We start from the raw sequence: 21,286 nt of genomic DNA, 5'->3' as shown, positions 1-21,286 counted from the left end.
CTTACAGCTAAATCAGAACTGCTGTAATGGAAGACAAGCTAAGTTGATGGGACAGCGCTGTCCTGTCAACGTCTGTACTCCACCTCCGTGAGAGGCGGAAGGTAAGTTAGCTGAAGAGCATCTCCTGTCAACACACTGTGGTACAGGCACTGATGTAAATTGACCTAAGTTATGTCGACTTCAGTTACACAACTTACATAACGAAGTAGCGTAACTTAGGCTGACTTACAGCTTTAGTGTAGACCAGCCCTCAGTCTCACTCTTAACAAGTATAGGTAAAAATTGCGAACACATAAAATTAGTATAACTGAAAGGTAACAGTCTATTTTCAGTAAGTTTATTTTGTTTACTGTGTCTTTCACTGTTTTCTCTGTTTGTTAGTCTTTCACACAGCACCCAGTAGATGTCAAACAAAATACACAACCCCCCTTAGTTTGTCAACTTTTTTGGGGGCAGAGACTACTTTTATTGCATGCTTGCACAGCGTCTAGCAAAGTGGGGCCCTGATCCTTGGTCACATGGGGGTACCAATGCACTATAAATACTTTTAGAGACAGGAAAATGTTACTAAAAAAAAAAGCAAAAATTGGCAAGACAACTTCAGGCAAATGTAAAAAGCCAACCCTTTTTTACTCAATTTTTTTTAATAATTAGATTTTAACGTGATGCTTATCCTGAACTTCATTGATAATTTATAAAATATTCTCGCTGTTCAAACATTACATTCTTACTGTAATTATTTTTGTTTTCATCTGTTAAGAAGATGCTCATTAGTTGTCTGCCAGAACACTAAATGTCAGGTTACTCTTTATTTGTAAGTTTCGATCATACAATTTTATTATGCTATAATATTAGGTTAGAGCTCACTGCTGAATTCTCTTTCTGAATTTAAGTGGGGATGCGCTTCAAAGACTGCATACTGATAAATTAAAGCAGTTGATTTAAAAAGTGCACATATTAGACTGTGTTTGACAGTTGCTTAATAAAAAACCCTGTTGATTTAATAAATGCAAACTGAATTACCTTCAGAAAGGATCTCTTCTCTCCCTTGCCCTATCTGATTTTAGTTTTCTATATTACAAAACAATGTTCAAAAGAATTCCATATCATATTAATATATATATATTCTTATGTAAACATATGAAGTGTGTATTTGATCGTTTACAATCATGTCTATTAATGTGTTTGTGCACAAATATGAAATTTAAGAAATTAAATCACGGGACACCTGTTGTATGTTTTCAGGACTCTCCTCAGTTCTTGCCAAGATGTAGAAGTCAAATCTTTAAGGGTATCACAGAATAACATTTAAAATATATGAACTTAGAATTGGGACAATTAGGCTAAATATAGTTTCTCAACTATTAGTATGTACTACTTAATTTTTCAATTGACTTACAAATATTAAAACTTATAGTTAAAAACTCGCACCTATTTTATCAAATACTAAACACATTAAGCTTTAGTAAATAGAAGGTAGCTCTATTTAGCATAAGGTCAAAGTCCTCCCCTCCTCCCCAAACCCACACATTCTTCTCTGGGAATTGCTTCACCCATGACAGAAATGGGACTGCTATTCTTATACCATCCACATCAGCACAGTATTTGAGCATCATCTCCCAGGTATGTATCTAGAAGAATTTCTAAAGCACCTAAGTGGAACATGGCAACCATTAAACAGTAACACCATACATGTTTTTAACAGAAACTGGAGAATACAGGTATTAAACTAGGATTTCTTCTACAGTTTAAATAGGCAATTAAATGAGGTTCATGTTGCTCATCTAGCTTTCAATGGACAGAAGTCACCACTATACACCCTACCAAATTAGCCCATTACTACAAGATTGGTGGGGAACTGTGTTGGAGTAGTAAATTAATAGCTGGTCATATGGAGGCCAGTTAACAAGAATTTTTGACAAGAAAAGCTTTTATACCCAGGCTGTGCTCGCTCTTCCCAGTTTCACTCTGAAATTCACTGACACTTAATAAAAAGTAGCGCAAACTAGCAATACTTACGAAATTGCAACGTTGCTTCCATCTATAATGATGTGTTTTAAATATGCTCTCCCAGGTTCATTTTTCAACTCCAGATTGTACGGCTTTTTCAGAGAATCCATAAACCTTTGAACCCCAGTAACTGAGGCATCTGTATGATGACTGTATGGTCCCACTGTCCTCCTCTCTTGATTTGGCACATGCAGTTGGGACGGAAACACAGAAGTTGGAAGAGGACGTTCAGTAGGTTTTGGGATATCAACAGACGGTTGGTGGAGGAGTCTAAACTGTGAAGGATTGCAATGTCCTAGTCTCTCCACATGAACAGGTTCATTATTTTGTGTATTCGAGGGCCCTGCAGATTTTTGCTGAACTACAGTTTCAGTCTGAACTGATGCATGCTCTTGGTCTGAGCTCCCTCTTGCTACAAAGTCAACATCTTTTAGTGCTCCATATTTCTTTAATTCTTGTGCAGTGTTAAAAGACAGTATGAGACCATCAGTTTCTACATCATTTGTCCTGGAACTGTGACTCTGATCAGAAGAATTCAAATGTACTTGTTTACAATGCTCTGTTGACTTTTTAGTGGAAGGAAGAGCAGTTTTATTTTTATAGTCTGTCACATGCATTTTGTCTTCTGCCCGGAGCTGTGCACGTGGTGAATTCGATCTTTTTTGTTTTACATTTTTTGTCTCCTTTAAAGTCTGACTGGGATTAAGTTGATTTTTACTGATAGAACCTCTATCTTTCAGAGTCGGTGAAAGATCTGCATTACGACCTGAATGCACACTTACGGTTCGAGATATCTGCGCTGACTGTTCCTTTTCCTTCTGAAGCTTTGTACTTTCCTTTTCTATTGCTTCCAGGAGCATTAATGGTTCCATTGATTGTCCCAGTTCACTAATAACTTTCTCTACAATTTTTTGGGAATATCCCATGGTCCTGAAAAAGTTTACAAGAATCTTGTATTCCATTTCCTCACTAATTTCATCACAGTCTGTAATAGAGAAGCGTGGATCATCCGACTCACTGCAGCTATCAGAAATCAGATCAATAACTGCACCCCTATCTGGATCTTTACTGCATGGTGTAGGCCTGACCTCCTGATCACTTTCTAATGAAAACTGTTTCTTAGGAAGCCTTTCCTCAGCATCAGAACACCTCCTTTTACATGACTGTCTCTCTTTGGAAACGGATGCCTCAAGTGGAGTCACACCATTTATAGGAACAAAACACCTTCCTGGTGCATTGGAAAACACCGTGTCCATTTGTTTTGTAAGCTCCGTTACAGGGGTTCCAGCTTGTTTTCTTGCTTCCTCCCCAATTGTTTTTCCATCTCCACTCATTACAGTTAGTTTTGGGGTTTTGTCCTGTGAAAACTCTGGTGTGCTTTCAGAATCTGCAGTAAGATCTATAATATTGCCATCTGTTTCACAACAATCACTTTGTGTAAGATTCAGAAGTTCTCTTTTAAGCGAGCTAGGCAAGATCAACAAGTCCATTGTATATTTATCTGCATGTGCTTCCACAAATTTTTTAAACTGCTTTTTTATGTTTGATTCCTTGTCACTTAACAAGCCTTCATTGTTTTCAAAGAGCATCACAAACTGCTGAATATGACTTCTAGCCATCACAACAGCCTCTGCACCACCCTTAATACTAAGTAATCCTATTTCCTGCACTGTTATATCAGCACAGGTATCCTGAATAAGACAGTTAAGAAACAGGCTCTGTGCTCCAACAAAAATGCAGTGCATGTCCTTTGGATAATGTTCCTTTTCTTCTAGTTCAGGTTCACAGAGTCCCTTAATATACTCCTATAAAGGGGTGGGGGCAGGGGGGAGGAGGAGAGAAGAGAGAGAGAGCATAATGAACAACTTTTTACAAATCAGAAGTGTCTATACAATGTCAATTTTTGTTTAGGCCAATGATAAGCCACTATAACAGACAGTGAAGCCAGTTTATTATGATGTATGAAGTTATTAAGTAGAGGAAGATATCCAAGATAAGTGTAAACATTGCATTTCAAATGTCTGTTATTGGTTTCCCAGGAGACTATAGTTCCCAAACTGTGGGGTGTGCCCCTAGGAGGAATGTTCGGTGGGGGGGGTGACATAGAGGGGCCCAGGCCAGCCCTGGCCATGGCTCCATCCTCAGCCCCACTCCTGGACCCAGACCAACCCCTCAGCAGCCCTGCTCCCAGCCCTGGCTGCAGGGGGGGAGGGGATGGACAGGGGTAAGGAGGTGCGCGACCCTTAAAAGTTTGGGTATCACTGGTCTAAGATTTATCAAAGTGATAAGTTTTGCACAGAAGCATTTACATGCATAGAAAGTGCGGCTATCAATGTTTCTAGACCTGCCTCAAAACCCTGAAATCTATGCCAAGTTAAAATAGTTATTCCCAATATTCATACAATACATAATTAGTTTTTATTTTCTTTTGGGATACAGATTGCTGAATGTATACATTGTAAGAACAGAAACAGTTTTGATTTATTATGGTTGGCTGTGCTATCAGCTAACTCATTTGAAACAAACATTGATTTCTTATGTTTTGTAAGCCAGGACAAAACTATTATATCTGATAAAATTAATGGCCTGATTTTCAGAGTTGCTGAGCACTCCTGAACTACCATTGAGCTGAAGTTGACATGATCATTTAATGATTCTCTAAAAAAGACAATATAAGGATGTATTTTACCAATATTAGTCAGAGAAGAGACGTGCTCTTCTGAAGTTGACTCAAACAATGTCATAAGGTAATTCTGGTTCACAAAGAAAATGCTGGAACAAAAAAACAAAATGGTTTGCACAAGACTATTTTCAAGGGTTGTTCTTACGGCAATTTCCCTATAGTTATGAATAATAAATCAAGTACATCTGTGACATGCAGTCCTGCAAGGTGGTCTGATATAACTAATATGTCCCAGTGTCAGCTATAAAGATATTCTGCAGAAAATTGATGCTGAAATGATGCATGTTTTTACCGGAGGGGTGAGGTTTAGCCTACAAATTTATCTCTGTTTAAAAGATTACCGTGTTCCAACACCAAAATTGAAGAAAATTAACAATTGATTTAAAAATATTGTAATAGGTATAACTAGTAATATTAGGAATTTGTTACAGTTATATTTAATCCTAGCACTGGTTAATTATTCACTCAAGATCAGTATTTAAACATCAGAATGCATACATCAAGCTACAAAAACATTTTTAACATAAAGCTAGTTTCAGTACCAATCCTAATAAAGGTAGTTATTTCCTTTAAGAAACCAACCAAATACACCCCATCCTGGTATCCAGATGCCAACAATTATAGATTCTTCCATTATCTGCATAAAGTATTCATTATATTATTTTAAACTGCAACTCCATTAGTCAGTCACGTATTTAAAACAGGTAGTTATACTCAAAGAAAGCCATACACACACAAAAAATCATCCACACTTTTTATAATTCAGTTTTAAAGAATAAGATTCTAAAAGGACAGATTCTGGTAGGAAATGGAAGAGTGATTGAATGACAGAATTCCAGAATCAAATAATTTCTATATCTAAACAGGGAAAACAAGAAAAGTTTTTCCAAGTATGTTTGTTCCTTTACAGACATGTTTCTGTTGTCATCACAATATAGGTGGCACAACTAGTAACACTATAGATAGGCAAACACTTTCCAAAGCTTTGTTTTCAGTTGCTTTTAACTTTGCCAAACTAATAATTTGGGCTGAAGTTTTCCATACCAGCTGTCTGTCTCTAGATTAATTTTTTTTGGAAAGTTTCAGCTAACGTAGTTCAGCCATCTCTGAGAATGAGGTTAGGGAAAATTATATTTTGGCTATTTAAAAAAAAATCCTATAATTATTTCACTGAGATGATCTAGTGCCTCCATATTTTGGAGTAGGGACTTGAAATTTGGAGGGAGGATTGTTCTGATATCAGGGATGTAATTTTCATGAAAATTCACCCAAATCTGGCCAAGCTATACATTTCAAAAAAACACACAAAAAAAAACAACAACCCAAAACCCGGTTTGCACATGCTCAGTAGAAACCTGTTAGAACTGGCAGCTAAGTTCTCTGAAGTCCATGTGCACTGAGCAGGCTTCATCCTCAGTTCCTATATACAGACCTGAAAAGATTTGTGCTTGTCCTACACAGCAACTGAATACTCCATTCCAGGGCTGTAGGGGCAGAGCAGGATTTTCCCTGTAAATACTCCTCCCCTATGCCAGGGGCTATTGCTATGGCAGACAATGGAACCAAGAGCAATCAGAACATCTCTCAATGCTCTCACTCAGACAGCAAGGTGAAGGAGGAGAGCAGCTTGACTTGAATACAGAGGGATTGAAGAATGGGGGGGGGGGTAGGGGAGATGGGATGGAGAAAAAAAAAGAGACAGGAGAAGGTGGGGGGGGGTAGGGGGGATGGGATGGAGGAAAAAAAAAAGAGACAGGAGAAGGTATCAGGATGAAGACCAGGGAGAGGAAAAAGGGAAACAGTTAAGATAAAGGGACACAGGCAGAAGCTGAGGGAGGGAGATGGGGACAGGGGAAGGACAGGGCAAAAGTCAGGCACAGGGTGGTAGAATGGGCAAGAGGGGACAGGGCAGAGGAATCTAAGCACAGAGTGCTGAACACAAAACTTTAATGGTTTTTTCACAGGTTTTTCTGGATATAATTCTGTTTCAGAAAAATGAATGACATCCATTAAAGAGGCAATGGGGGAGAGAAGAGCTACAAAGAGCTCTCAAAAGCTTGTCTCTTTCACCAACAAAAGTTGGTCCAATAAAAGATATTACCTCACCCACCCTTGTGTCTCTCATAGCCTGGGACCAACATGGCTACAACACCTCTGCAAATGACAGCCATTAAAGTTAGTTTTAAATCTTACAGTGGCAATAAAGCAAGTCTCACAATGGACTGACAAACCTTTATTTTTGTATTGCTTAAAAAAAAAAGTACCTTGCATTAACCTTCCCAGCGTAGCTGGGTGTTTTGCAATGTCGGTTTTAAAGAATGAAGCAATACAGTAAATTTTTGCATTTCTCTTTTCTCTTCAGACAATAAGGGTATGAATCAAAGTGGTGACATGTCTAATTAATTCTCTATCTTCCACAGAGATGTTTAAATATAATTTCTATGTATTTGTTTCTTTCTTGTACATAGTTATCTTTCCTTTTTTCAGCCAGTGCACAACCCAGGCCTCTACTATACTGATCTTGGCTTTTGTGGATCCCTACCTAGTCTTGAGCTATATTTCATGCTAATAATTAGCACTAAAGATAGACATTTATCTTATTTCACAGCAGTGGTTCTCAAAACCATTTAATAAGAAAAGCCTTACCCTTCCATTTTCCACAGACCACCTCTTTTAACCTCCCATGTTGGATCATATTAAAGAAGTTCTGTATTAAAATCACAAATGAGTTTGATTCCCCATAGTTTAAATTCCAGGGTATTACTAATTAAGAAGTTTCTTGGTTTTTGGTACTGTTTCTCTCCCTCTATGTGTGAAACTTGCAAGCTGCTAATTGTGTTAGTACATTCTAAGACAGTCTGTTCTCAAAGCAATTCTTTGTAACTACTCACAACTACTCACACAGAGAGAGACTCAAAGCAATACTCTAACAACAGAAACAGTACCCAGAGACTCCCCGCCCTTTTGTTGTATTCATCTCGCTTTGTTAACAATTGTGATTAAAATAGAGATAGAGGATGTATGTGGATGGATGCTTGGTGTGGATAATAACCGAATGATCAAGGAGGTGCCAGCCTAAGAATCCAGTGTCCATCGGCCGAAGAAGGCGTCAAGTGGAAATAACCAGAGGACCCCCTGGAGGACAGACTGGAATCCACCCAACAGCCTCAAGAATGGGAGAACCAAAGAACAAGATAACATCTGGCAGCACGGAGCCGTCAAGAATGTGCCATCTGCTGATTGATTCAGCAACAGCATGATGAAGCAATTCCCATAGACTGGCATAGAAAGAAATTCCTATAAAAATGGACTCTAGAACCTGAGAACTTTGGGGTCTGATTCTGCAAACCAACTTCCAGGAGCATGAGATGAGCATCTGACAAGGCCCTGCTCCCTCTTCATGTCCAGGCTGGTAACTATGATAACAACCTTGCAGAACGTGTGTGTGTGTGTGTGTGTGTGTGTGTGTGTGTGTGTGTGTGTGTGTGTGTGTGTGTGTGTGTGTGTGTGTGTGTGTGTGTGTGTAAATATGAAACTGAATGGCATGTTATAGCTATAACTAACTGCTTACTATGATTTTTTCTGTATTCACAATAAATGTGGCATTTTGCCTTTTCCCCTTTAATAAGATCCTGCTCGTTTTTATTTTATCAGTATAACACCCAAACTACAATTGCCTGATTTTTCAAAACATTTAATATTGCACACCACTAAGAAAAGTGAGGATCAGTTTTAGAGAATTGGCGTTCAAGCCATTTTCTTAAACATCCATAATTAGAGCTGTGGTTACGGATGATAACCTGTAAAATAGTGCTTAATAGAGAGCCAGAGGAGGTGAGCATGTCCACTGACATCTTCAGAAAAGCACGTCTAATTTTCAACTTACCACATCTTTCAAAATAAAAGTGAAAGTGCTCATGTACAAAATTAGTTTTAGTATCCAGATAGTCATAGTAAACACCACAGTTGCATCTATTGCTGGAGATAAATGATTTTTCGCATCTCTTCCTCCTTGCTACAATTCTTGCATAGCTTGGAAAGTCTGGACAAGAATTTAGACAACCTTGTTCTAAATATGTAAAAGCCACCAAGGAAAGCCTTCTGTTTCTACAGTTAACGTTCTATCATGCCAGGAAGCCAGTTTCTAAACTACTGAAGTCAGCATACCTGCAGGCTTCGAAACATCATGTATTAACTCTACACATTAACATGATTAATAGTATTCCACCAAGATTCAAATCAACAACCTCCAGCTTTAAAGCTACATCATGTAACTGGAACAAAATATATTGGCAATTCAGTCTGCAGCAGCATTAGCATTGGTAATTTTAAAGGCCACTTGTGATTTATTGGTTTGCAACACTCTTACAACAAAACAAGAAACAAATAAAAAGAGCAAACACCCAACCAATTTTGTTCTCTATCTCCACTTTGGAAAAAACTGTCTTTTGAATGGAACGGAAAATAAGTATTATGTGATGAACAGTGTAACTGCCTTGTGCCATCTTTGATTCTCATCAACACGGTTTTAAGGATTGGATGTTGTAAGACTACACAGTAGTACAAACTGCTGCTGTAACATAAGCTAAAGGAGGCAAGTAGTTTTTCTGGCCTGCACAAAAAAAAAGAGTCCCCTCCCCCGTAAAAATATTAATAAAATGGCAATGAAAGTGAGATATTCAGTATCTGGAAAGATTCTTAAAAGTCATATAAAGTAGAGAAAATGCTTTCTGAAGTGACTTTACTGCTTGTGATTGACAGACCTGGAGCCTGAAGTTCTTTGTTTTTAGTAAGGCAATGGCAATGCACAATTAGAATCATAGAATCATAGAATATCAGGGTTGGAAGGGACCCCAGAAGGTCATCTAGTCCAACCCCCTGCTCAAAGCAGGACCAATTCCCAGTTAAATCATCCCAGCCAGGGCTTTGTCAAGCCTGACCTTAAAAACCTCTAAGGAAGGAGATTCTACCACCTCCCTAGGTAACGCATTCCAGTGTTTCACCACCCTCTTAGTGAAAAAGTTTTTCCTAATATCCAATCTAAACCTCCCCCACTGCAACTTGAGACCATTACTCCTCGTTCTGTCATCTGCTACCATTGAGAACAGTCTAGAGCCATCCTCTTTGGAACCCCCTTTCAGGTAGTTGAAAGCAGCTATCAAATCCCCCCTCATTCTTCTCTTCTGCAGGCTAAACAATCCCAGCTCCCTCAGCCTCTCCTCATAACTCATGTGTTCCAGTCCCCTAATCATTTTTGTTGCCCTTCGCTGGACTCTCTCCAATTTATCCACATCCTTCTTGAAGTGTGGGGCCCAAAACTGGACACAGTACTCCAGATGAGGCCTCACCAATGTCGAATAGAGGGGAACGATCACGTCCCTTGATCTGCTCGCTATGCCCCTACTTATACATCCCAAAATGCCATTGGCCTTCTTGGCAACAAGGGCACACTGCTGACTCATATCCAGCTTCTCGTCCACTGTCACCCCTAGGTCCTTTTCTGCAGAACTGCTGCCTAGCCATTCGGTCCCTAGTCTGTAGCTGTGCATTGGGTTCTTCCGTCCTAAGTGCAGGACCCTGCACTTATCCTTATTGAACCTCATCAGATTCCTTTTGGCCCAATCTTCCAATTGGTCTAGGTCCTTCTGTATCCTATCCCTCCCCTCCAGCGTATCTACCACTCCTCCCAGTTTAGTATCATCCGCAAATTTGCTGAGAGTGCAATCCACACCATCCTCCAGATCATTTATGAAGATAAATTACGCACACTGCCCAGCCAATATCCTTTCAAATCTTGACTTGGAGGGATCTACAAGGCTCACTCAGATACTTGGCTTCTCACTGAGACTGTCAACATCTGTGTTGATTATAACCACTAACTCATTCCACACATGTTTCAGAGTAGCAGCTGTGTTAGTCTGTATCCGCAAAAAGAAAACGAGTACTTTTTGGCACCTCAGAGACTAACAAATTTGAGCATAAGCTTTCGTGAGCTACAGCTCACTTCATTGGATGCCATCAAACAGTAACTTTTGTTATCACCCACCTGGGCTACGTTCTGTTATCCATTTCCAATTTTTAAGTCATCTGATCAAATAAATAATTTTCAGGTCAGTTATTTAATGGATACTGTAAATATTATGCAAAATGTAAGTCATTTCTGATTATACTAGCAAACTGTGATTGGGTTTACAATTTGAAGTATTTAATAATCATTGTTTTATTCTACATTTTTGCTCTATCCAAGTTGTTGCAGAAGACTATCATAGTTGAACTCTTAACATTTTATTCCCTGATTCGTTTTACCATGAAACTAAAATGAGCAGATATATTCAAACTTACATTACCTAGTAGTCAGGCAGTGTATCAGAGCTAAAACTCTATGCATTACTCACTTTGTGTGCACAGTATCTATGTATAGTCTACTCATAAAGTTCATGATCAATGGGTAAACTCAGCATTTGGGTTGAGAAGAGTCCTTCCTCTATCATTTTTTGCAATATATGTTACTCAGAATTGAGCAAAACATTTAATGGGTTTTCATTGCAGCTCAGCTTTCCTTAACCAAAAGTATTTCTGTTACTATACCTATAAATCTCAGCAACATATCAATTAGTCATGAATACAGTTCTTAACACTAGACACTTCCACCTATAATGAGCTGGTCAAATTCTTCCAAAACAAACTAAAGTGCTCTCTCTTTTAAATATAAATGGCAGATTCTTTACATGGACTCCATGAACTAGGAGGTACAAATTAATTTTCAATAGTTACAGCTAATAATAATTGAAAATCAATACCATCACCTCTGTGGCTGCGTCTATACTAGCATGTCAAGTTTTTCCAAGAAATTTTTTTATTAAAGTTAATGTTTAAAATCAAATTTACACAAGTTAAGAGGGAAGGTACTGTACATTTGGGGTCGGGCTTGGGTTATGGGGGATTGCAAGTATTGGTTACAAGTTTCACGAGGTACATACATATCCCATTAACCAGCACAGATCCAGACTGGGGTGTAGGAGTTTTTAAAGCATCACTGGATAAGTGGGTTCGGGTACGCCACCCATGGAATGTATTAAGAGTCCAAGTCAGTATTGGTGTAGAGAATAAGTACATGGGTGGGGTGCGTCCCTCAGTTCATCAGGGAAGGAAGTGGGTTATTTCCCTGGTCGGTGTTCTCAGTTACTCAACCAGGTACTGGCAATGTCCTGTGATGTGTTCCGTGTAGATGTCTCTGGACCACCTGATGGTGTCGGACACAATGAACTGTCTCAAGAGCCAGGCGTAGCGGCCACCGACTCCGCACGCTCTCAGTACCGGCTTGTTGTGGGGGTCCCATGCGCCCAGGGCTATGAGGTCCAGATCCACGCCCTGGTCGTGGGAGCCCAGGGAGCCACTGAGGTAAGTGGCGACATCCTGCTTGGAGGAGGCCCTGGTGATGCGTTTTCTGGCCACATCCTGTATGGCTTCCTCCGTGATGCTTCTCATTGTCGGGTCCAGGCATATCAGTGTCCACCAGATGACAGAGTTTTAACCACTGTGTCATCTAATCCTGCCTAGAGCAGATCTAGGCAACTTTGTGGTTAAAATGCTGACAATTTGTTGCCTCAGTTAAAGAAAGAATTAAAAGGTCATATAACACCCAGAACCTCAACTGGCACTTTTTTTGGTAGTTTCCATAGAGAAGCCAAGGATTTATTTGGAGCAGTGATATTCAGACTGAGGTTTGAGAGTCACAAATGGCTCTTTGCAGCACATATTAAAACACGGCGTGATTTAATTATTAACCTAAATTATTAACCAATCAGGATGCTTTTACTATGTTATTAACCAGTTGTAGTTGATAAAAATAATAATACATGATCAGTCATTTTGCTGTGAGAATAATATAAACTAAATATTTCCCTGTCATACTGTTTAAATATGAATATATAATACTATAGTAAATGAAAGGAAGAATTCACACTACCCAATTCATTTGGGTAATGTTGATGGCTAATTTGGTTCCTGAACCACTGAGGTCCGAGTATCACTGCTTTTGAGGTATAAAGTAGTGGATAATTATCATGCTCAAAGTGAAGGCACATTAGAGGACCATTGGCTTTTCCCCTGCATGTGTTTTATTTACAGAATAAGTAACTAGAGCAGTTAAATTTCTAGTGTTATAACTAGCACATTTACAAGCACAACAAATTATTTTTTTCTTGAAAGCAGTTTTTACAGAATGACTAGCTCATCCACAATGTTCAAAGAAAACTCAATTTTTCTGAAAACACATGGGACAATGCGATGCTGATCCTGTTAGGGTTCCTGTTATATAAAAAAATAGTAAAAACATTAAGCTTCTGAGAGTTGGTGGCTTTTTCAATCTATAAATCATTCATAGACTTAATTGAAATAAATTATTCTGCAGTTCCACCGCTAAAGAATTAAACTTTAAGAACTAAAATGTAAAGCTAAAATTATTTGAATTAGACCTAGGAATAGGTGCTAAGAATCTCTATTAATACGAGGAGGAGAAACACAACAGGAATTAATTTGTTTTGGAACCAGTCTGCAAAAAGTATGATGCTCAATGTGCCATTCTCCTCACATGCCTCAAATGGGCTACCGTTGTCAGGTTCATGTCATTAACTATTGGAGTAATGCCAATTGCAACATTGTAGTTGCACCCCCGAAAAGTTTGCCAAAGAAATTTGATTACAAAACCACTCTTAAGAGATTTATTTGAGCATAAGCTTTCGTGAGCTACAGCTCACTTCATTGGATGCATACTGTGGAAAATACAGAAGATGTTTTTATACACACAGACCATGAAAAAAAGCTATTACCAACAGGAGAGTGGGGTGGGGTGAGGGTGGAGGAGAAAACCTGGATTTCTGCTGGAAATGGCCCACCTTGATTATCATACACATTGTAAGGAGAGTGATCACTTTAGATAAGCTATTACCAGCAGGAGAGTGGGGTGGGGGGGAGAGAAAACCTTTTGTAGTGATAAACACCCATTTTTTTCATGGTCTGTGTGTATAAAAACATTTTCTGTATTTTCCACAGTATGCATCCAATGAAGTGAGCTGTAGCTCACGAAAGCTTATGCTCAAATAAATTGGTTAGTCTCTAAGGTGCCACAAGTACTCCTTTTCTTTTTGCGAATACAGACTAACACGGCTGTTACTCTGAAACCTGTCTTAGGAGATTGTTTCACATCAGTTAGTGTCATACCCAACACTCCAAAATATCAGAGAATGTATGAACAGGAAAGACTAGCTAGCCTTTTCCTGGCTTAGCATAACTCATTTTTTTGCTTTTTAATTGGATAAGTTGCCATCTATTCCAAAAACTAAACTGATGAAATCACATAGGCTCTGTCTGCTCTGATGCTGAAGAGGTATTAGCAATGTCAAACTGTTAGCATTCTTCTAGGAAGAACTGTGTTAACACCATTCAATGCAATGATAAACAGGGCCTTAGGCTACAAAAATGCCATGAAAATAGACATGTTTAAAACAACTGTATAACATGGCTGGAGCATAACCACTTCATAACAGATTTTTCTAGACTGTGCAGGCAGGAAAACAAAACAAGAACTATATTCTAATCACATTAAGAAAACATGTTTTAGTCAACATATTTTTTTACCATCCACATAGCCCCCAAGAAGAAACTAAATTATTATGGTTGCAGCATGACTGTAAGATAGCTCTCAAGGAGAAATCAAGTTGCGTGCATGGTAAAAACCATGCTGACTAAAACATTTCTTAACATGATTAGAATATGGTTCTTGTTTTGTTTTTTTCCTGCCTGCACAGTCTAGAAGAAACTGATAAATGATAAAACTGATAAAATACTTAGGACACAGCCATTTTTCACAATTGTGTGACAGCAGGGCTATACTTTCGTGTTGACAGAGCCTTATAATGTTTGATTCCTTATTTCTCACTCATATAAACAGTGGCACAAAAAACAATGCACTGGCAATCTGAACACACCAACTTGTTAGGACAGGTCAGTGTCTGAGTTGGAGTTCTTTTTATACGGATGTATTTTATTTCTGTATCTTCCGCCTCCTCCCTTCATGCACAAATACTCAATCTAAAGCTATCTGAGGTAAGGTACGGCTGATCCATAGCTGTTTATGTTACATCAATACAAACATACACTAAGGCCACGTCTATACTGCTGGAACTATAGTAGCATAGCTAAGGCGCCATAGCTATATGCCAGCATAACTCAATAGTTAACTTCATTTTTAGTTTTTACTGAAAAATTCCCAGGTTTTATAAAAGCTATTATTAAGTTATTATTATTTACTGATTTTCATCTGAATTTTGACAACGTAAGTACATGAAAATACTGATTATGTTAAGAAAATCCAATACACTGCATTGGGTAGATGTGTTTATGTTAATAAATTAGTCTAGATGCAACATGAATCTGTCTGTTAAAGTAAGGCAACATACACCTGCACATATATGTATATACTGTCAATGTACAGTTAACTAAGTGACAGCATTAAACTTCTTTTACTTTTAATACTCTTACTCTGTTGCTTTTTTCTATCCTCCTATCCCCAATATTTCACCCAGAAAATTTAATTTTTTGTACTGAATTACACCCGTTTTTTAAATCCCCAGGAAACATCATAAAAACTGTAAATTGAGGGCCTTACCCAGTGGTGAGATGGAGCCAGTTATCTGGTTGTTAAATTTAGAAGCCGTTTTAGAACCGGTTGTCCCTGTGAAAAGTGGCGCCTTAGTCGCAGACTCCATGGGTGCTCCGGGGTTGGAGCATCCAAGGAGAAAATTTGGTGGGTGCAGAGCAGCCACCGGCAGCTCCCCACCCCGTACCTGGCCCCAGCTCACCTCCGCTCTGCCTCCTCCCCTGAACGTGTGGCCCCGCTCTGCTGCCTGCACCGCAGCAGGTAACCCGGGGGGGGGGGGCACGCAGGGGAACTGCTCCGCTCACCTCCACCTCCCTGGGCCTGAGTGCGAAGCCACCGCCTGCTTCTCAGCCCTCCCAGGCTTCCCACATGAACCGCTGATTCGCGGGAAGCTGGGGGGCAGTGGAGAAGCAGAGTGGGGCCACATGTTCAGGGGAGGAGGGGAGTGGAGGTGAGCTGGGGCCGGGAGCGGGGAGCTGCCGGTGGGGGCTCTGCACCCACCAAATTTTCCCCGTGGGTGCTCCAACCCCGGAGCACGCATTGAGTTGGCGCCTAAGGCGCAACTTGTTATGTGATCAATGAGGGGAGCGACTGCTACGCTACCCCGCCCCTAGGAGCCAGAAGGACCTGCTAGATGCTTCCTGGGAGCTGCCCCAGGTAAGCACCACTGGGACTCCCCACCTCGTCCCCCGGCAGGTCCCTCTGTCTCTTAGGGGCAGGGTGGGCACCCACTATGGTAGCCCAAGAGACCCTCCTGCTCGGTTCTGGGGGCAGTCAGGGGACAGAGGAAGGGGATGGATGGGGCAGGGGTCCCAGGGGGGCATCAAGGAACACGAGGGGGTTGGATGGGGCAGAAGTCCCAGGGGGGCGGGGGTGGGCATCTACCCCCTCATGGGCTGAGGAGGGAACCGGTTGTTAAGATTTTGGCAGCTCATCCCTGGCCTTACTCATCGTTTAGATCCAGCTTACAGGGATGGAAGAGATTTTTTATGGCTTTAGGATCACCACCTGCCTGAACAATGGTCATTAGGTGGACAGAAGCATTCAACCTAGCTGCATCTACACTTGGGGTTAGGTCAGCATAACTACAGAGTTCAGGGTGTGGATTTTTTCACACCCCTGAGAAACACAGCTATGTTGACCTACATTTCAAATGTAGACCAGGCCATAGATCAAGAATCAGTTTTATCCTCCATAAGAGTGGCAGAGGTTCTCAACTATTGGAATATGCCCCAATGTCTGAACCTCATGCTCCCACTCCCTGTATACAGTCCACATTACACCTCAACCACCACCTTCTCTCCGGGACTATTTAAAAAATAACTAAGCTCAGGCAACCACGTGTAAAACATAACCGGCCCTAGTCTGTGCTGAAGTGTCCCCTCCACCCCCCTCCTTCCTGTGTGGCCAGCAGAGACTCAACAAAAGCATCATCATTCTGACGCTGACAACGTGCTCAGCGCTGTACAGGGCCCGTCTCCCCGCCAGCCAGAGCGTGGCTGTGAGCCAGCCTTGCTCTCACAAGGGGTCCAACACCGCAGGGAGCCCGGTCAGGAGCCGGGGGAGGGGGTGGATTAAGAGAGGGGAAGCCGGGAGGAAGACAGGTGAGGGGAGTTCCGGGAGCGCGGGCGGACCCCTCGCTAGGAGCATCCAAGGGGCCGATGTACCTGAGGCGCCGACCCCACCCCTCGTTACCTTGGCGCTGCGCACGGTCTCCTTGTCCCCAGAGAGCCGCAGCCAGATCCTGTCAGTGGCCGGGCCCGAGCCAGGGGTCTGTCCCGAGGGGCACCAGCCTCCCGGCGCCCCCAGCACGGCGAGCCGCACCCCGAACAGGCTCTGAATGCGGCCTCGACTCTTCTCCAGGAAGCGGCTCTTCTCCGCCGGAGCCGTGAACTCGTCTAGCACCGCCGCGGGGCCGTCGGCCGCTCCGGGCGCCGCCATCAGAGCCGGCCAGGGAACCCTGCGCTATTGCCTCCCATAGTTCCGCACCCCAGGGACAACAACACCAGCGGGGAAACCCCTGCTGCCCTCATCACGGCGGGACAGACACGTCATCCGTCTGCGACGCAAGCTCCGCGCGGGGCGCCTGACTCCGACCAATCACTCAACCGCCGTCCACTTTGTGAGGCAGGGGCCGCCCGCTACCCCTCCGAGAAAACGACGCGTGGCGATCATCTTTGTTATGGGCGAGACGTCTCTCTGCCATCTTTACTGAGGGCAAAACGAGCGCCCTGCCCTACGCTGCATCGATACGAGCCATGTTTACTGAGAGAAACGCCCTTCCCCCGCCCTTCAGGGGAACGCAAAACAGGAACGTCACCGGTAACGTCCTCAAAAATTCCCCTGCTCCTTTCAGTGGAAGCTCAGCCCTGCCCCAGGCTCTCCCTTCGGCACCTGCCCAGAGTGACTGGGGGAAAAAAAATCCTTCCTGGGGCAGATGATAAACCGCCTTGCCTTGCACTTGGGCTGCGAATAGTTCGCTGGCTCGGGCTCCCAAGCTCCAAGGCAGGCTGGTGAGAGGGGCATGGAAATTGCCTTGTGAAGGAGAACGATGAAGCAGCAGTGTTTGTGTGTGAGCGCAGGGGAGCCTTTTCTGGAAAAGTAAACAGTGGCCTCAGCTCCCATAGTTTATTCTGAGACTCACCATATTTGGTGGGTTTCCTCCCGCCCTTTAAAGTCCCAGTTCTTGGAGTCATGTGATTACTTCAGAATCTCAGCTTTCATTTAAGAGAAAAGTAAGTTCCTGCCCCTCATAGTTACAGAGAAATGCTTGTAGCTTTTAAACCAGCTCTTGTGATTTTTTTGAGACATGGTGGGTGAGGTAATGTTTTTTTTATTGGACCAAACTTCTGTTGGTGAGAGAGAGAGAAGTTTTTTCAGAAGAGCTCTCTGTCAGCTCCAAAGCTTGCCTCATTGACCAACAACAGCCTGTGGTTTGGCAAAAAAAAAAAAAAAAAAAGTGTGTGAAACCAGGTGTATGGTGTCAGACTTTGAGCAGATAAAGGAGGTAATTCCTAGCTCAAACAGACCCTGCTAAAGATGAAATTCTAGGCTCCTGAACACAGACTATTTCCAGGGGGACTCTTCTTTCCTTTAGCTTGCATAGCTGCATTTTGTTTTTATTTCGTGATGCTACGTTTTGTAACAAACAAACCTATTACATCTCTGGCTGACTTCCTGAAATGATTTGGTGCCATCTGTTGTTCAAATGCAGCTAGTGCAAGCTCTGGTAATCATGAATGGAAAGTAGGAAGTTTTATTATCAAAAAGAAAAGGAGTACTTGTGGCACCTTAGAGACTAACCAATTTATTTGAGCATAAGCTTTCGTGAGCTACAGCTCACTTCATCGGATGCATACTGTGGAAAGTACAGAAGATCTTTTTATACACACAAACCATGAAAAAACGGGTGTTTAGCACTACAAAAGGTTTTCTCTCCCCCCCCCCCCACTCTCCTGCTGGTAATAGCTTATCTAAAGTGATCACTCTCCTTACAATGTGTATGATAATCAAGGTGGGCCATTTCCAGCACAAATCCAGGTTTTCTCCCCACAAATTTACAAGCAGCTGAGATATGCATCCGATGAAGTGAGCTGTAGCTCATGAAAGCTTATGTTCAAATAAATTGGTTAGTCTCTAAGGTGCCACAAGTCCTCCTTTTCTTTTGCGGATACAGACTAACACGGCTGCTACTCTGAAACCTGAGATAGAGAAGAATATCATTACAAAGTCCAAAAGCAAATGTTTTGAGATCTAGCTGTGCAGTCTGCTGTACATTTTGTAGATGACTCAACACAACCAAAGGCTTAATTGTTTCATAAACAAAGTGGTCCCTTCTTGAGACTTTATTAATTTATTTCTTTGTGGTATATTTTGTCATACTGTGTTTCTCAGTGCTTTGCATTTAAAAGTTTTGATCCAAGGGTTGAATGGACAATACATTAAAACAGTTAATATTATATTAAATGTGGTTTGTAGCATACAATGATGTGAGCCTTCTTACTGAAGCCAATGCAAGCTTGTAATAAAGTTCTCAGAGAACATGGCCCTGTTCATTAAAAATTAAGTAGCATGTGAGATTATAATGCTCAGTACAAGCAGAAATTTCTTTTGTTTGTTTTTAATTTCTAGTCTAAAATAGCATATGAAATTAGAGGTAGAAAAAAACAACATTGTATGGACTCTTAGGCTGTGATCCTGCAAACAGTTATGCATATACTTAATTTTACACAGATGTGTAAGGGTATGGTTATACTGTAAAGAAAAACCCATGGCGCTGAGTATCAGAGCCAGGGTCAAATAGATTTGGGCTTGCAGGGTTTGGACTGTTGGGCTAAAGATAGCAGTGTAGACCTTTGGGCCTGGGCTCTGAAACCCAGAAAACATGGAGGGTCTGTCAGCCCAGGCTCCAGCCCAAGCCTGAACATCTACATTGCTATTTTTAGCCCCACAGCCTAAGCCCAGTCAGTTGATCTGGACTCTGAGACTTGGTGCCACAGGTTTGTTGTTTGCAATGTAGACATACCCTAAGTGTCTGAAGGAACAGAGATTTAGTTTCAGGGGCCATCACAAATTGAAATGAAAGCTAGTTTTGTCAAAAGGTCTGCTGAGGTTTGCAAACATGCGTCTAGTGTGAGGCAAATCTGGGTTGATTTATGGCTTCAGATGGAACCTAAAGGAACTTTTTTTCACATGGCTGTAACTCAAAGCTAGATAAAACCTGTAGGTTACAGCAGAGATTTATTTTGTATTCACTTGAAATTATAGCTCACAACTGATCTCCCTTGTAATATGGAGATTCATAGAATCATAGGACTGGAGGGTAACTTGAGAGGCCATCTAGTCCAGTCCCCTGCACTCATGGCAGGAATAAGTATTATCTTTAGCATTCCTGACAGATGTTTGTCTCACCTGCTCTTAAAAATCTCCAATGATGGAGATTCTACAGCCTCCATAGGCAATTTATTTCAGTGCTTAACTGCCCTGACAGTTACGAAGTTTTTCCTAAAGTCCAACCTAAACCACCCTTGCTGCAATTTAAGCCCATTGCTTCTTGTCCTATCCACAGAGGTGAAGAAGAACCATTTTTCTCCCTCCTCCTTGTAATAACTTTTTATGTATTTGTTGACTGTTATCATGTCCCCTCTCTGTCTTTTCTTTTCCAGACTAAACAAACCCAGTTTTTTTCAATTTTCCCTCATAGGTCGTGCTTTCTAGACCTTTAATCATTTTTCTTGCTCTTCTCTGGACTTTCCAATTTGTCCACATCTTTCCTGAAATGTGGCTCCCAGAACTGGACACAATACTCCAGTTGAGGCCTAATCAGTGCGGAGTAGAGTGGAAGAATTACTTCTTGTTTCTTGCTTACAACACTCCTGCTAATACATCCCAGAATGATGTTAGCTTTTTTTTGCAACAGCGTTACACTGTTGACTCATATTTAGCTTATATTCCACTATGACCCCAAGATCCCTTTCGCAGTACTCACTACAAAAAGTAATTTTCCCTCTGCTGATACTCACACCTTCTTGTCAACTGTTGGAAATGGCTGACATCCACTTTGATTGCATTGGCCTCATTAGCATTAAAAAAGTAATTTTCCCTCTCTTGATCTTCACCCCTTCTTGTCAATTGCTGAGAATGGGCCACTTCCACCTTAATTGAATTGGCCTCATTAGCATTCACTCCCCACTTGGTAAAGCAACTCCCATCTTTTCATGTGCTGTGTATATATGTACTGCTTACTGTATTTTTCACTCCATGCATCTGATGAAGTGGGTTTTAGCCCACAAAAGCTTATGCTCAGATAAATTTGTTAGTCTCTAAGGTGCCACAAGGACTCCTCATTGTTCTTCCTAGGCAGTCATTTCCCATTTTGTATGTGTGCAACTGATTGTTCCTTCCTAAATAGAGTACTTTGCATTTGTCCTTAT

The 21,286-nt window shown here is 41.4% G+C and overlaps 1 protein-coding gene and 1 long non-coding RNA gene across 7 annotated transcripts in view; one reads left to right on the top strand and one right to left on the bottom strand.

Moving 5' to 3' along the window:
* N4BP1 (NEDD4 binding protein 1) overlaps nucleotides 1-17,464 on the bottom strand; it is a 38,483-nt gene extending 21,019 nt beyond the window's left edge. For 3 of the 6 annotated variants that reach the window (XM_073307704.1, XM_073307705.1, XM_073307706.1), the window contains exons 1-2: nucleotides 17,049-17,420; nucleotides 2,020-3,815 (exon numbers count right to left, since the gene is read on the bottom strand). In XM_073307704.1, coding sequence (XP_073163805.1) covers nucleotides 2,020-3,815; nucleotides 17,049-17,294 — 2,042 coding nt within the window. In that variant the 5' untranslated portion in view covers nucleotides 17,295-17,420. Of the gene's footprint in view, nucleotides 1-2,019; nucleotides 3,816-4,699; nucleotides 4,783-17,048 lie in introns of all 6 variants that reach the window. The other 3 variants (XM_073307708.1, XM_073307709.1, XM_073307707.1) reach the window with 3 other exon arrangements.
* Nucleotides 17,040-21,286, top strand: part of LOC140896240 (uncharacterized) — a 29,410-nt gene continuing 25,163 nt past the window's right edge. Inside the window, exon 1 of the long non-coding RNA XR_012154480.1 lies at nucleotides 17,040-17,675. This is a non-coding gene — a long non-coding RNA (uncharacterized lncRNA). The remainder of the gene's footprint in view (nucleotides 17,676-21,286) is intronic.

Source organism: Lepidochelys kempii, chromosome 12 (assembly GCF_965140265.1).
Source record: "Lepidochelys kempii isolate rLepKem1 chromosome 12, rLepKem1.hap2, whole genome shotgun sequence".
In the NCBI taxonomy this organism is placed as follows: domain Eukaryota; kingdom Metazoa; phylum Chordata; order Testudines; family Cheloniidae; genus Lepidochelys; species Lepidochelys kempii.
This window is presented reverse-complemented; position numbering and strand designations above follow the sequence as displayed.